The sequence below is a fragment of the Notolepis coatsorum genome (genome assembly GCF_963971535.1).
Source record: "Notolepis coatsorum genome assembly, chromosome: 2".
NCBI lineage: Eukaryota > Metazoa > Chordata > Actinopteri > Aulopiformes > Paralepididae > Notolepis > Notolepis coatsorum.
In genome coordinates, this window is record NC_140166.1 from 179,601,880 (window position 1) to 179,619,311 (window position 17,432).

The window sequence follows — 17,432 nt, forward strand, 5'->3', positions numbered from 1 at the left end:
GGGTTACAGGCTCCATACCCTGGGGAAAGACCAATTACAGGCTTAAAGCCCCCTGTCTGTCTGTGGCATGTGGCTCAGATAAGATGAAGGTTGCAGGGGACCAATATCAGCATTTTCTCCCCCTCTTGTCGCCATAAGTAATGATACAATCCAGATGTTTCATACTAGTATAGAACTGCTGTAGAAGTATTCCGCGGGCCGGGTTGCCTTCACATGGCCTGTACACAAGGCGAAGACGACGTGGTTTGTGTTGCGGGGCTGCTGACATTCTGCAGAGCCGTGGGTTTGAGGCTCTACAGGTCAGTGTCTGTCCAGGAAGGTCAGGGGGTAAAGGTGAAAGGTCAGGAGTCTCCAGGGCGAGGCACAGACACTGTACTGGAAGTGATGGGAGTATGTGGGTCTCCAGCGTGTCAGTGGACTATGTATCACTGTCTATTGTGTAAGCCTATGCATACACACCATAAGTATATTAAAACTATTTGATGATTACACACGCAGTCACGCAAAAACACACACACAGACACACACACACACTAACGTATATACTCCCACACAAACCAAATGTCCACATATAAAATAGATCATAAACATGATAAACATGAATAGAAAAATGCAAACAGTCTTAAGCTCTGTTTCCATTTAAATGTTTTTATGCACATTTTGAAGAAAAGCTTGATGGAAAACGGCACAAAGATTTCCTCTTATTGCACAAACAGGTTTTTATGCTCGCTTGAGGTGGTTTTTGGGAACTAGGTGATGGAAATGCATTTATTGAATAAATAATGACGTATAGGATAAAGTGGGTTATCTGGGTTTAAACTTTCTGAAATGATGCAGCATAAGGCTGTCTGTAAATTATCTCCACTACAACTTCCCCAGAACTGTCACGTGATCGGGATCGGGGCCGATCATGTGATTTCCCGAAGATCGGGATCGGCAATATTTAAAAGAAAATTTAACAAACATGACCATGTTCACGTCTTAAACTCATACTGAGGCCTTAGTTTTGGTTTTAAATTGCATATCATCATTCATTTATTTATTGTTACAGAGCAGAAGAATTTTGCCAAAACAAACGCATTTCCTTTGATTTAATTATACATCAAATGATTTATGTCAAGGATTGCAATGCCTGGCTTGAATGAAGTTAACTTTTCACCTGGATAACATCAACATTCAGGGTGAATGTAATGTGAGAAATTGGGATGACATTTTATTTTTATTTTTATATATATCTTTTATATATATATAGATAGATAGATAGATAGATAGATAGATAGATAGATAGATAGATAGATAGATAGATAGATAGATAGATAGATAGATAGATAGATAGATAGATAGATAGATAGATAGATAGATAGATATGTTGGGAGCAGCCATATTAACATGTTCATTATAATGTTGTTATATTAGTCTGTTGGGAGCAGCCATATTAACATGTAACATGTGCATTATAATGTTATAGTTAGTCTGTTGGGAGCAGCCATATTAACATGCAACATGTTCATTATAATGTTGTTATAGTTAGTCTGTTGGGAGCAGCCATATTAACATGCAACATGTTCATTATAATGTTGTTATAGTTAGTCTGTTGGGAGCAGCCATATTAACATGTAACATGTTCATTATAATGTTGTTATATTAGTCTGTTGGGAGCAGCCATATTAACATGTAACATGTTCATTATAATGTTGTTATATTAGTCTGTTGGGAGCAGCCATATTAACATGTAACATGTTCATTATAATGTTGTTATATTAGTCTGTTGGGAGCAGCCATATTAACATGTAACATGTTCATTATAATGTTGTTATATTAGTCTGTTGGGAGCAGCCATATTAACATGTAACATGTTCATTATAATGTTGTTATATTAGTCTGTTGGGAGCAGCCATATTAACATGTAACATGTTCATTATAATGTTGTTATATTAGTCTGTTGGGAGCAGCCATATTAACCAGAGGGATGTAACATATCATGCTTATCTCATGGCATAACAGCTTCAGGTACCTGATACATCACTCCTGTTACAGTTGCTCCCAGTCACTCCTATGAAACACCGGTCGGTTTGTGCATCAGAATATTGGAAAGCAAGAAATATGGTCTTATAGGAGTTGATAGTAGTAGTTCATTCTAGACAGCCAAGCTCCATGTTTTCCTGAGGTTGCTGTAGAAATGTAGAACGTTTATTTGCCTTAACCCAATTGATGGAAATGTACCTAATTTGCATAATTATTTTTGCAACATTTCAAAAGTTTGCTTAAAATTTGTTTGACAATTGAATGGAAACACAGCTTGAGAGCATCTGAGGAACGTAAATGAAAGATGTGTTTGTAACACAGTCACATTACGAGTTTGTATTCACGTCATCTAGCTCCATTCTGTACTGAAGTACATAAGGAACATAGGGAATCTTGTTTAAGTCCCATTCTGTTCAATCTTATAGGTGTCAGGTATGTCCTATGAATATAATTAAGATTAATTTGTTGTTCTGAATAATTCATATATCTTTTTTCTTCTTTTTTTACCATGCATATGGAGAGGGTCTGACTGGCAGGCCGTGTGGACCCAGGGGAGTCAGGGACACGCTGTCCAGAGCAGCCTAGCGCCCCGGCAGCATTGTGACCAGTAATAACTTGGAGCTGGAATGTTTGCAGAGGCAGGCCCTGGTAATCCCAGCAGAGATAAAGCAACAGGCTGGGGTGGAGAGGTTAGCTCCGCTCCTACTCCACTGCTGCTGCCGCTGCTACCACATTCAGCAATGTGACAGACAAGACTCCTAATCAGCCGCAGTAGACAGCATGGCATGCACACACACACACACACACACACACAAAATATACAATCAATTCTAGCCTTAACAATTTAGTCTAAATAAAAGTTCCCAAATGGACCCAGTCTAACCCCTCGCTGTTAGTGTAGTTCATGTTTCGTTGGGTTGGTTTAGTAATGGCTCCTCTGGCTGGGCTGTTGATGGGATGCATGTGATGTTCTGGGAAGCGGTGAAAGAGAGGGTCTGTTGAGCACCCCACCCCTCAGACCCCTGTCCAGCACGGAACGCAGCGAGCACACACAGACTCTGTGACTGTGGGCTGGGCCCTGACCCAAGCCTGCTCAATCTGACCCATTCAGACCAAACCCAGAGAGTTGCCGTGGGGTCCGGGAGCATAGCTCACGGCAGGGGGCAGGCGCAGGCAGGGTGGCAGGGTCTTGTAAAGTGGATATCTGACCACCTCAGGTTAATATAAGGCTCTACTCTGGGGTAATATGTCCAGCTGAGTGGCTCTCCTCATTCCTCTACAGACATATAGTCTATATATAAACACCTCCAACCTGTATCACTCTATCAGGTCGATCACTATTATGTAAGCTTCTATAACCACATCTATATAATTAACTAACTAACCATTATATCTAACCACTATGTCAGCTTCTATAACCACATCTATATAATTAACTAACTAACCACTATATCTAACCACTATGTCAGCTTATATAACCACATCTATATAACTAACTAACTAACTAACTAACTAACTAACTAACTAACTAACTAACTAACCACTATATCTAACCACTATGTCAGCTTCTATAACCACATCTATATACCGGTAATTAACTAACTAACCACTATATCTAACCACTATGTCAGCTTCTATAACCACATCTATATACCGGTAATTAACTAACTAACCACTATATCTAACCACTATGTCAGCTTATATAACCACATCTATATAACTAACTAAGTAACTAACCATAACCACTATGTCAATGTCTATAACCACATCTATATAACTAACTAACTAAAACAAATATTTTAAATATATAAAAAGAGAGTAAATAAACAAATGTATATTAAAAGAAAAAAACATACTTTTGCACGGACCCATGACCTTAATATTATGTAATACCTCCCAGGCCTCCAGCAGCCCATCGACACAGACAGTCAAAGAGGTGTGTGAGTACATGTATAATAACATCCTCAGGCAGACCGCGGGGGCCAGGAATACCACAACTCATACAAAACGTATATCACACCCCTCGCTCTCCTGTCAACATACTCACACCTAGTATATCACTGCTACATCTTTATCGCTGCTTAAGCAGCATATTACCATATTAATTCAATTTATAGTCCTGCAGTGGCCAGGCTCAAAACCATGATATACAGGCAGCATTTTTAGGGCAATACAAATAAGGCAATAATGCCAGTCTTATTGAGAATAAATCAATGAAGATAACATAGTGGGCTACATGGAACAAGGTATACGGGAAAATAGCCTGGTCTCATTAGTAGGCAAAACTGTCAACCCACTGTATATTATGTCAATTTGTTTCAATTGGTCAATATAATTTATATATATATACCTTTATTTACTATTGGTAAATGGTAGGTTCTCTGAGCACGGTTGCTCTTTTTCAGCAACGCCCTGCTTCACATTAACACAGTTACATGCATTCACACCTGGGAGCCGCCCAGTATAAACACAGTCTGGCACTGTTGGCCACTGAGCAGCTCCACTGGAGCAGTTGGGGGGGGTAAGTGCCTTGCTCAAGGGCACTTCAGTGGTAGGCATTTAGGGATGGGAGAGTTATTTATTCACTTCCCTGCCCAGATTCTGCTGGTCCGGGGGATCGAAGTGGCGTCCTTCCAGTCACAAACCCGCTCCTCTAACATTTAAGCCACTGCCGCACCATTCACATTTACATTTCGTAATTTAGCTTTTTTTATCCAAAGCGACTTCCAGTGTATCATAGCCTTAAAGAGAAGCGTCAGTGATGTGGGTCCAATAATTGTTGCTATCCATGGCGGTTGTGGTTTAATTAAACAGCGCACTGTTGGTGTTAGCTGCACTTGTTTAAAACAGGGTGAGAACATAGACGACAAAAGTCCCAACAATGATTTATATATCTATAATAGATCATTATAGATTCTGCAGAAGAAAATAAGTATGTAGAGTCTGTGGTGTGTCTACAAGTGGCGGTTTTTGGGACAACTTAGTGCCCTCCCATTTGGAGTCATTGGCATAGCAACAAGACAGGCCAACACGTATTGGTGGGAATAACCAGAGGCCTAGCTATTATGATATTATCACAATACTAGAGTCACAATATTGTAATATCACGCTTTTGCGATATATTACCCTTTTTCAACTGCTAATTATGTCCCCAATGGAAAACATGGTTAATATCTGCAACATTTTTTTTTTATATCGATACTTGGCATCACTGTATGGATATGTATTCTGCATGCAAAACATTGCAATATATTGCTGTGTAAATTTTCCCCGACACCTACTAACATTGGAAGAACACCATTTTAAACCACCTCAGCCATCATGGATAGCAATGTTTCAGTGCCTGCTGACTGACTGTAATTGGAAAGTTGCATAATATACTGTAGGTCCAAACACCTCCTGTGCCAGAGATAGCTAGAGCAGTGTGTGTGTGTGTGTGTGTGTGTGTGTGTGTGTGTGTGTGTGTGTGTGTGTGTGTGTGTGTGTGTGTGTGTGTGTGTGTGTGTGTGTGGAAAGGTACCATGACACCAGGGTAACGTTAGTATCTGACCTTACTGGTCCCTTCCCACACAGTCACAGCCCATTCCCAGGGATCAGCCTGGTTGGACTGGCAACCATGGTGTCCCCAGCTCTGGACAGTCATACCCACAGCTGCTCTCTCTCTCACTCACTCACTCACTCACTCACTCACTCACTCACTCACTCACTCACTCACTCACTCACTCACTCACTCACTCACTCACTCACTCACTCACTCACTCACTCACTCACTCACTCACTCACTCACTCACTCACACACTCGCTCGCGCACACACACACACACACACACGCACACGCACACACACAGGAGTAAACACAGGCCAACCGCCAGACAGAGCAAATAGCCATTTCATCCTGCTATTTTCTAATGTTAATTAACTTCTCTATCTCCCTCTTTGAGCCAAAAAAAACTCAGGAGGAAATGAAATAAACAAAGTGGGGGTAGAAGACACACAACTCATTTCACTTAATACCTCCATAAAACTCAGGGCCCCGTTTTGATTGCAAACGGCAACTCTCACGTCAAGCTGCAGGCTCGATTGTGAGATTTGATTTCTCGAGAATATGTTTTTTTGAACGTGGTCCAAGTGCCGTATTATACTGAGCTGCGGCTAAATACAGCAAAAACAGCGGCCTGGTCTTTACACGGTCACCATGGACTTAGAGGTACAGTACCCTGTTCCACCTGAGGACACAGTCTTTCCTAAAGCCTAGCAGCTACGGTAGGACACTCAAGAGAGAAGCAGGGCTGGCTACTTTCGTCGTATTTGCGTTAATTGCACTGTATGTTCTTTGTGTGCATCGTTAAACAATTTTAATTTCACTAAGTTGATGATAAAAATAACTGAATATTAAGTCAGATGTCTTACAAATAATATTTATTTGATGTATTTGAGAATGTCAGTTGAAAATTACAGTTTGATACTGTATCACACTTCCCATATAATGAACATCAGTTGGATGATCTAACACATGGATCCACGCCTTGCCAGAGGCAGCTTCACTTCTGCTTCACTTCAGCTTCACTTCAGCTTCACTTCTGCTTCACTTCAGCTTCACTTCAGCTTCACTTCAGCTTCACTTCACTTCACTTCTGCTTCACTTCAGCTTCACTTCACTTCAGCTTCACTTCACTTCTGCTTCCCTTCTGCTTCACTTCAGCTTCACTTCTGCTTCACTTCAGCTTCACTTCAACTTCACTTCTGCTTCACTTCAACTTCACTTTTGCTTCACTTCCCTTCAGCTTCACTTCAGCTTCATTACAGCTTCACTTCTGCTTCACTTCAGCGTCACTTCTGCTTCACTTCAGCTTCACTTCTGCTTCACTTCAGCTTCCCTTCTGCTTCACTTCAGCTTCATTTCTGCTTCACTTCAGCTTCACTTCAGCTTCACTTCTGCTTCACTTCCCTTCAGCTTCAATTCTGCTTCACTTCAGCTTGACTCTGCTTCACTTCAGCTTCACTTTTGCTTCACTTGCCTTCAGCTTCACTTCTGCTACACTCTGCTTCACTTCAGCTTCACTTTTGCTTCACTTCCCTTCAGCTTCACTTTTGCTTCACTTCCCTTCAGCTTCACTCTGCTTCACTTCTTTTTAGCTTCACTTCAGCTTCACTTCAGCTTCAATTCTGCTTCACTTCCCTACAGCTTCACTCTGCTTCACTTCCCTTCAGCTTCACTTCTGCTTCACTTCAGCTTCACTTCCCTTCTGCTTCAGCTTCACGTCTGCTTCACTTCACATCAGCTTCACTTCTGCTTCACTTCACTTCAGCTTCACGTCTGCTTCACGTCTGCTTCACTTCACTTCAGCTTCACTTCAGCTTCACTTCAGCTTCACTTTAGCTTCACTTCTGCTTCACTTCTGCTTCACTTCACTTCTGCTTCACTTCAGCTTCACTTCTACTTCACTTCACTTCAGCTTCACTTCCCTTTAGCTTCACTTCTGCTTCACTTCAGCTTCACTTCCCTTCAGCTTCACCTTCACTTCAGCTTCCCTTTAGCTTCACTTCTGCTTCACTTCTGCTTCACTTCAGCTTCACTTCTGCTTCACTTCCATTCAGCTTCACTCCGCTTCACTTCTGCTTCACTTCAGCTTCACTTCCCTTTAGCTTCACGTCAGCTTCACTCCTGCTTCACTTCCCTTTAGCTTCACTTCAGCTTCACTCCTGCTTCACTTCAGCTTCACTTCAGCTTCACTTCTGCTTCACTTCTGCTTCACATCAGCTTCACTTCTGCTTCACTTCAGCTTCACCTTCACTTCTGCTTCACTTCCCTTTAGCTTCACTTCACCTTCACTTCTGCTTCACTTCAGCTTCACTTCCCTTTAGCTTCACTTCACCTTCACTTCTGCTTCACTTCTGCTTCACTTCACTTCTGCTTCACTTCAGCTTCACTTCTACTTCACTTCTGCTTCACTTCACTTCAGCTTCACTTCCCTTTAGCTTCACTTCAGCTTCACTTCCCTTCAGCTTCACCTTCACTTCAGCTTCCCTTTAGCTTCACTTCTGCTTCACTTCTGCTTCACTTCTGCTTCACTTCAGCTTCACTTCCATTCAGCTTCACTCCGCTTCACTTCAGCTTCACTTCAGCTTCACTTCCCTTTAGCTTCACTTCCCTTTAGCTTCACGTCAGCTTCACTCCTGCTTCACTTCCCTTTAGCTTCACTTCAGCTTCACTCCTGCTTCACTTCAGCTTCACTTCTGCTTCACATCAGCTTCACTTCTGCTTCACTTCAGCTTCACTTCCCTTTAGCTTCACTTCACCTTCACTTCTGCTTCACTTCAGCTTCACTTCCCTTCAGCTTCCCTTTAGCTTCACGTCTGCTTCACTTCAGCTTCACTTCAGCTTCACTTCACCTTCACTTTTGCTTCACTTCTGCTTCACTTCTGCTTCACTTCACTTCAGCTTCCCTTCTGCTTCACTTCTGCTTCACTTCAGCTTCACTTCCCTTTAGCTTCACTTCTGCTTCACTTCCCTTTAGCTTCACTTCTGCTTCACTTCCCTTTAGCTTCACTTCTGCTTCCCTTCTGCTTCAGCTTCACTTCTGCCTCACTTCAGCTTCCCTTCTGCTTCACTTCAGCTTCACTTCAGCTTCACTTCTGCTTCACTTCACTTCAACTTCACTTCAGCTTCACTTCAGCTTCACTTCCCTTCAGCTTCACTTCTGCTTCACTTCTGCTTCACTTCTGCTTCACTTCACTTCTGCTTCAGCTTCACTTCAGCACGGACAATTAACCTTCTTCATCTTCTTCTTCCTTATGTGCATCAGTGATTATGGTGAGAATCTACTCATGAACTGTGGAGCATGTTGATTTTCTGTTAACATACCTTTGTGTATTTCACAGTTTCTGGTTTGGAAAACCAATTGATGAGCCAAGGTGTGCTGGTTTACACTGAGTGAACTGTCATTTGTATAAAAAGATCTGAACTGTTCGGTTCGACCACCAGGGTTCGGTTTACTTTGGTACTGTAGAACCCTTTGCTGTAGCCTAATTAAGCATTACATAACGTGCAGGAGTGTGTTATGAGAATTAGAGCATGCCTAGGGGTGGTTGTTAGGCCCGAGGCGCAGCCGAGGGTTGTTAGACCACCCTAGGCATGCTCTAATTCTCATAACACACGACTACAAGTGGTGTAATGGCTTTTATACAATTGCCGCATTCATCCAACCTTATTGCTATACAATAAACACACATTAATTGAAGATTTATTGACAAAACCATCCGCAGAAAAAGTAGTTCCAAAAAATAAATAAAGAGAAGTTGCCTCCGTGTGTAGAAGCAGCTCGGAGGTGCGCTGTTTCAAGGCATGCCATCTAAGAATGAAGTGAGTGTGTGTTATTGTATTGATTGAAAACGTTATTACAGATAGACAGTGCTTACATCTTTATACAATTGCCGAATTCATCCAACCTTATTGCTATACAATAAACACACATTAATTGAAGCATAATGGAGATTTATTCACAAAACCATCCGCAGAAAAAGTTGGTTAAAAAACAAAGAAGAGAACTTCTCTCTTTTTTTTTTTACCTACTTTCTATAGAAGCAGCTCGGAGGTGCGCTGTTTCAAAGCATGCCATCTAAGAATGAAGTGAGCGTGTCTTATTGGAATGATTGATTGATTGATTGAACATTTTATTAATGTCCGCCTTGTTTCGAACTGGTTATGCTTTGGCCCTCTTTCGAAGTCGGTTATGCTTAGAGTTTGGAATCAGGGCTGGTGGTCTATCTCCCTGCTCTAAAGATAAACTCTAAGCATAACCGACTTCGAAAGAGGGCCAAAGCATAACCAGTTCGAAACAACAAGGCTTCAAAGCATGCCATCTAACAGTGAAGTGAGCATGTGTTATTGGCTTGATTGATTGAACAGTGAAATGAGTGTCCTTTTGACGAATGGCATCTAACAACACACTTCGCACGATTTATATTTTGTTTAACAATTAGTCATGACCAACCAATTACATAATCCAACATTGTGTAAGCAACTAACACATTCCCCGTGACAGAATCGTTTTTTTAATAAGTCGTTATGACGCTATCAATACATCCATTCATGAAGATTATTGTCCGCCATCTTGGTTTCATTCCTAAAACCACGAACGGCGGAGTGATTGTAATTCGGTTGTGGGCGGGTTCTGGGATCACGATAAATAACAACGTCTAACTTGACTTTAGACAATCAGAATCGAGAAATGTGCATGCCATTGTATAATGCATCACTCCTGGGGTGTTTATGGAGTGCTTTTGTAACTGGCCTTTGACTATTTCCATTTACTCACTCAGTCATACAACACTAAGAATAGGGATTAATACATTCAGTTAACATTAGTAATTCATGCCCACTGCATTTAAAATCCAAAACCGAGCAGGACCTTTTAGTTTGTCCAGGCGAGGTGGTCAGTGCAGCTGTGTCAGTCAGTTTGTCTCGGAAATGGCTATTAGGCTAAGTGGACAATAGAAGCTATATCACATAATATTCTCCAGCATTGTTTAAGTCTGCTGTTTGGGTGCATTACAGGTGCATTTAGTTTAGTCTGCAATAGAGGATGGATTAAATAGCGACTGAGTTTGAGAATTGCACTACACAATGTGTATGCAAGTGTGAATACATTTAATGTGACGGACCAGTTCACAACCCTCCTGGTCCGTTACCAGCACAAGGAGAGATGCAGGAACGTATTTACACAGAACTGCATTTATATTCCGGCAGGGGGGGAAAATCCATAATTAAATCCTAAATGTTGTTATCTATAGTGAACTATATGCAGCTCAATGGAGTCGCGTTTGTTATTTCAGTGCATAATGTCGAGCCACAACGTTAATATTTCCTCCCATAGTCACTTCAGCAACAGGTCATTTCCAAACATGGAACAGACACGAGGCAGAATAATGATCCAACAGGTCTCCAGGGATGGACCTGCAGAGCACAGTCACCAGACTGCCCACAACTCTGATTTACACTGGAATGAGAAGGGAAACGTTCAGACACGCCCCTCATGAGAGCCACCTATAATAAACAAATAATTGATAATAGACAAGTATGTGTTCCTTAGGCTTTCAGCTAATGCATTGAAGGAAAAACCTTTATTATTATTATAATTTTTTTTTACCAAATGCTATTTGAATTAGCAATGGATTTTTTTCTCTGACCTCAAAACCATGACCCCAAAACCGTGATAAGAACCAAACTGTGTAAACGACCCCAGTCATTCACGTCAACAACCTGTTCTCTGTACTAAAGGGGGCTGGTCTTCTTAGAACTGTGCTCTAGGGATTGGCCCATTTCCCAGTAAGTTAATGTGGCATGTTTGGTATCCATGGGTTCCCCTTGCTATCTCAAGAATCCATATGATATCAATGACTTCCCGCTAGCTGAACAGCTCAGCCCGCTCACGGCCTTCAAAAGGACAGTGATGGCGTGGAGGTTGGGATAATATAATAATATGGACCGCTAGCATTAGCAGGTAAGTGTAACGTTAACCAAACAACTCTCACATTCCACAACTGGCCGCGCCGACACAGTTGCCTGGTCGGTTTCATGCTTGTTTTTAATAAACCAGAGGACCCCAACCCGGGGAAACAAGGTTTACAAGGTTGTTTTCAAATTCAAGGTTGGCACGACCCACTGGTGCGAGCTCGTTTTGTTTTTCCGTGATTTACTTTAATAAGTTCCTAAATACTATGTTGTCCCGCTGCTCGCTTTACTGCTTGTGGGGAATATAAAAGAGACTCTATGAAAACCTGGAGGTGAAAGAGGAGGAAATGGCTTTGGAAAGGAGTAGTACTAGTTAGCTTAAAGCGGGCTATAGCGCGGCGCCGTCCTGATCCGTGCCGAGAGAGAGTGAGCACGTCGAAACTATCAGCACCGATGGGTAAAGACCTGAGGTGTGGGAGAGAACAGGTGATGATTGAAGCCGGTCTGGTTTTTAACTTAAGTCTTTCATGGCATCCCTCTCTCATCCTTTTTGACCCTCTCTCTCTCTCTCTCTCTCTCTCTCTCCTTTGGGCTAGACCTCTGACCCCACCACAGTCTGACACACGTGTACATCCGCCCCCCCATAAAACCAGACATCTTCCTCCCCTGACCCCAGGATCCTCTAAACATCATACTGGGAAATTTGGCTTTTTCGCAACGTTTACGGGATCCAAATGTTTTTCCTACAAACAAAACTGGCCCTGTATATAAACCAGAGGAGAATCTGTTTAGTACAAGGTCCTGGTCATCGTCCAGTATACATACTGTATATAAACCAGAGGAGAATCTGTTTAGTACGAGGTCCTGGTCATCGTCCAGTATACATACTGTATATAAACCAGAGGAGAATCTGTTTAGTACAAGGTGCTGGTCATCGTCCAGCATACATACTGTATATAAACCAGAGGAGAATCTGTTTAATACAAGGTGCTGGTCATCGTCCAGCATACATACTGTATATAAACCAGAAGAGAATCTGTTTAGTACAAGGTGCTGGTCATCGTCCAGTATACATACTGTATATAAACCAGAGGAGAATCTGTTTAATACAAGGTGCTGGTCATCGTCCAGTATACATACTGTATATAAACCAGAGGAGAATCTGTTTAATACAAGGTCCTGGTCATCGTCCAGCATACATACTGTATATAAACCAGAGGAGAATCTGTTTAGTACAAGGTGCTGGTCATCGTCCAGTATACATACTGTATATAAACCAGAGGAGAATCTGTTTAATACAAGGTCCTGGTCATCGTCCAGTATACATACTCACATACTTACCTGAAGAGTCTGACCGGGGTGCAGTGACCAAAACTAAACTCAGTAGAAGATGAATACAAATATATGGGTGTGTGAGAGAGAGAGAGAGAGAGAGAGAGAGAGAGAGAGAGAGACATTTACATTTACATTTAGTCATTTAGCTGACGCTTTTATCCAAAGCGACTTACAAGTTCTGTACGACAAGCCATCAGGAAGGGCACAACTCTATCAGCTGAGCAACAATGTTCATCAAAGTGTTGAGTGCTACAGTGTAGGTTAGTTTATTAGGACAAGTGCATGACAGTAAGGTTAGTTAGGGTTAGATTTTTTTTTTTTTTTTTTTTTTTTTTTTTTTTAATTCAGATAATGGTTGAAGAAGTGCGTCTTTAGTCGACGGCGAAAGATTGGACGTGATTCGGCTGTCCTAACTGGGGTGGGTAGTTCATTCCACCATTGTGGGGCTAGGACTGAGAATAGGCGACTTCTCTTTGATGACCCTCCCGGAGCTTGGATAGGAGTAGGTCTGAGGCGGCCAGAAGATGCAGAGCGTAGGGGTCTTGAGGGTGTGTAGTTAGAGACCATTGACCGGAGGTAGGCAGGAGCGGTTCCCTTTGCCGCACGGTATGCTAGGTCGAGGGCCTTGAAGCGGATTCGTGCAGCAATGGGGAGCCAGTGCAGGTCCCTAAGAAGTGGGGTGACATGGGCCGACTTCGGTAGGTTTGAGATCAGGCGGGCCGCTGCGTTCTGAATGAGTTGAAGAGGCTTAGTGGCAGTGGCCGGGAGGCCAGCGAGCAGTGCATTGCAGTAGTCGAGGCGGGAGATGACTGTTGATTGGACGAGGAGTTGGGTGGCTTCTTTTGTCAGGAAGGGGCGTATCCTTCTGACGTTGCTCAGGAGGAATCGGCAGGTTCTGGTCGTCGCTGCGATGTGAGCAGAGAAGTTCAACTGGTCGTCGAGGACAGCACCAAGGTTCTTGGCGGTCGGGGACGCAGTCACAGCTGCATTCTCGACTGTGATTGAAAGGTCGGTTAGGGGGGAGGATTTGGCCGGCAGGTGGAGCAATTCTGTTTTGCTTAGGTTCAGTTTGAGGTGGTTGGACGTCATCCAGGCTGAGATGTCGGACAGACAGGCCGAGATCCGCACAGAGACGTGGATATCTGAGGGAGGGAAGGAGAGGAAGAGTTGAGTATCGTCGGCATAACAATGGTAGGAGAAGCCATGAGACGTGATAATGTTACCCAGTGATTTAGTGTAGAGGGAGAAGAGAAGGGGTCCTAAAACCGAGCCCTGGGGGACACCCGTCCGCAGGGGGCGGGTGGCCGACAGGGTCCCTCTCCATGACACTTGGTAGGAGCGGTCATTGAGGTATGATGACAGCCATGTCAGCGCAGAGCCAGCCACTCCCATTCCTGCGAGGGCCGCAAGGAGGATCTGGTGGTTGACTGTGTCGAAGGCTGCAGATAGATCTAGGAGAATCAGGACAGAGGAGAGGCCTTTCGCTTTTGCTAAGTGAAGTGCCTCTGTGACCGCAATGAGGGCTGTCTCTGTGGAGTGACCAGTCCTGAAGCCTGACTGATTAGGGTCTAGGAGGTCATTCTGTAAGAGATAAGTAGTAAGTTGGTTGGATACAGCACGTTCAAGTGTTTTAGAAAGGAAGGAGAGAAGAGAGACAGGACGGTAGTTGCCTATGACAGTAGGGTTCAGGGTTGGTTTTTTTATGAGCGGCGTGACTCTGGCTTGTTTTAGGGAGGTGGGGACCACCCCCGAGTTGAGTGAGGAGTTGATGGTTGCAGTTAGGAATGGGAGGATGTCTGGTGCTATGGTCTGGAGGAGTGGGGAGGGTAGCTGGTCCAGCTGGCAAGTAGTCGGACGGTTTGACGTTACCAGTGTCAGGGTCTCTGCTTCTGTAATGGGAGAGAAAGATGACAGAGTGAAGGATGAGGTTCTCGATTCAGCATTTGGAATGGGTGGGGGTTGGGAGAAGGAGCTGCGGATGTTCTCCACTTTTTCCTCAAAGAAGATCGCAAAGTCTTCGGCAGAGAAAGATGAGGGAGGGGGGGGTGGGGGGGGAGTGAGGAGGGAGGACATGGTAGCATGCAGTTTGCGAAGATTCTTGGCAGAGGCCTCGATCCTATGGTGGAAGAAAGAAGCTTTGGCATTAGTGATGGTTTTGGAGAATGTTAACAAGAGGTTGTGATATGTGTCGATGTCAGCAGTGAGGCGTGACTTTCTATACTTCCTTTCAGCTGCTCTCAGGAGAGAGAGAGAGAGAGAGACAGAGACAGAGACAGAGACAGAGACAGAGACAGAGACAGAGAGAGAGAGAGAGAGAGAGAGAGAGGGGTTACCTGTAGCAGCAGCCTCTCGAAGGCCAGGCAGGCGTCCCAGCGGGGCAGGCTGGGGTGTCGTAGGCTCTGGGACGTGGCCAGGCCCAGCTGGAGAACCCCACAGTGACTCGCTAGCGCCCCCTGACTGCTCCGGAACAGCTGGACGTAGGAACACAGCTGCTCCGGGGTCACGCGGCCTGAAATGGTGCGAGGAAGACACAGTTATCAACGGGGTCATCCCATTCATAAATCACCGGTGATAGTATATAGTGGATAATACATTCCTACAAGTCTACTGGGAGTATGGGCCAAATAACATTATGGCGGCGTCGAGTGCCAGCTACAGTAGTATGACTAATGGGCAACAAGTATGAGGCTAGTGGACACACACACACACACAGATACACACACACACACACACACACACACACACACACACACACACACACACACACACAATCTGACACTACTATATAGTGATCATGATGGGAACAGCACAGTGTGGACACAGAGTAAACAGACAGCCTATTCCCAAGCATAACAGCCTCTTTAATAACGAGCATGCTCTCTCAGCCCAGGCCAGAGGGGGCGGGGGGTGAGTGATACCACAGCAGACCATAATATTATCTCAATGAGCAGACTCTACAAACTGGAAGAGCGTGGAGAGCCATGGAGAGGAGGGTGTGTAGGTGTGTGCGTGTGTGTGTGTGTTTGTGTGCGTGTGTGAGAGAGTAACAGCGCATCAAGCAGGCGCACATTCTCCTTACGTGTCTTGAGAAGGAGTATTGCTGTCAAAGTTCTGAGCATAATGTTTATATGAGTCAGAGTGTGTGACGGAGAGTCACTGAGTGTGTGTGCATGTGTGTGTGTGTGTGTGTGTGTCTGTTTGTCTGTCTGTCTGTCTGTGTGTGTGTGTGTGTGTCAGTGTGTGGTGTGTGTTTGGTGTGTATGTGTGTGTGCATGTGTGTGTGTGTTTGGTGTGTATGTGTGTGTGTGTATGTGCATGTGCGTGCGTGTGTGTGTGTGTGCATGTGTGTGGTGTGTGTGTGTGTGTGTGTGTGTGTGTGTGTGTGTGTGCATGTGTGTGCGTGTGTGTGTGTGTGTGTGTGTGTGTGGCAGAGCAGCAGAGGTAGTGATAAGAGCCCCTGAGAGCCTGTCTTGGACTGTGACTAATACGTGTGAATCAGAGGTTTTCTATGATTATTTGCAGAGCTGGAAGAAAGACGCCGGGCTCCTCAATGCTGTCACACACACCCCCCCCCCCCCCCCCCCCCCTTTACTCTGCTGCTGCCCCCCACCCAGGAAGATCCACAAAAACACAGGGAGAGCGGGCTAAAAGGGGTAGGGAGGGTAGGGACTGGGGGTGTGTGCAGTGCACATCGGCCTGGAGGTGGGGTACGAGGGGTTGGGCTGACCCCAGGACTGGAGGGGGGGGGGGGCTGGGGGGGGCACATTAACTCCCCATAAACCCTACTTCTTCATGTTGATGTTCTGAACCAGCACCAGATGTGGGAGTATTTCCTGTTGGACTACATGGCCAATGTTTTCTTTAGCGGGGCCAAACAGATGACTCGAGGAAAAACAGACAAGGCAGGGTGAAAAATGGAGCAGAAAACTCGAGAATCGTAAACACTAATATGCAACCGTGTCATCAACAGATGTGAAGATAACCTCCTTTCTTAAAAAACCTTTGTTAAAAGTCTGGATTATAATTATTTTTCGTTGATGTATAGGTTTGTTTCAACTAGACGAGTGGAGTGGTAGAATAATAACAAGATAACTCGCTTTTCCCCAACAAGCCATAAGTAAACCTGACGGCGACTGCTGGGAACACGCTGTTAAGTGTAAGTGTAGCGGAGCGCTGCGTGGCGCCCGCGGGCAGAGCGGGCCGAGTGTATACAAAAGAGAATCGGGTTTCTCGCTGACATTAAACATTATTTAAGAATAAACCTCCTTCCAGAAATGTTCTAGACCCTGAAAAGCTCTATTGTGACCCAGCCGTAAAAAGCCTGGCAACGCGACCCAAGGCTCACCAGGCCTGGCGTGCCAACCATAATTCAGCCCAGAACCGGGAAACACATCGAAAGCAGGAGCCAAACACAATTCTGCTCTGGAATAGGCAACCAGGAATGAGATGTTGTTGGCCAGACATAGTCAGACCCCGCAGGGGAGAGAGAGGGAGAGAGAGAGAGAGAGAGAGAGAGAGAGAGAGAGAGAGAGAGAGAGGTTAGAGAATAGGACTAAGAAGACTATAATAGGCTGTTTTGCATTACACAGCCAAACCTGGCTAGCCATGGGCTTACTCCT

At 44.3% G+C, this 17,432-nt stretch overlaps 1 protein-coding gene across 1 annotated transcript in view; it reads right to left on the bottom strand.

Moving 5' to 3' along the window:
* The window catches only part of scfd2 (sec1 family domain containing 2), a 325,751-nt gene that overhangs the window by 237,047 nt on the left and 71,272 nt on the right, over positions 1-17,432 (bottom strand). The window contains exon 4 of the mRNA XM_084307430.1: positions 15,147-15,322. Within this exon, the coding sequence (XP_084163556.1) occupies positions 15,147-15,322 (176 nt within the window). The remainder of the gene's footprint in view (positions 1-15,146; positions 15,323-17,432) is intronic.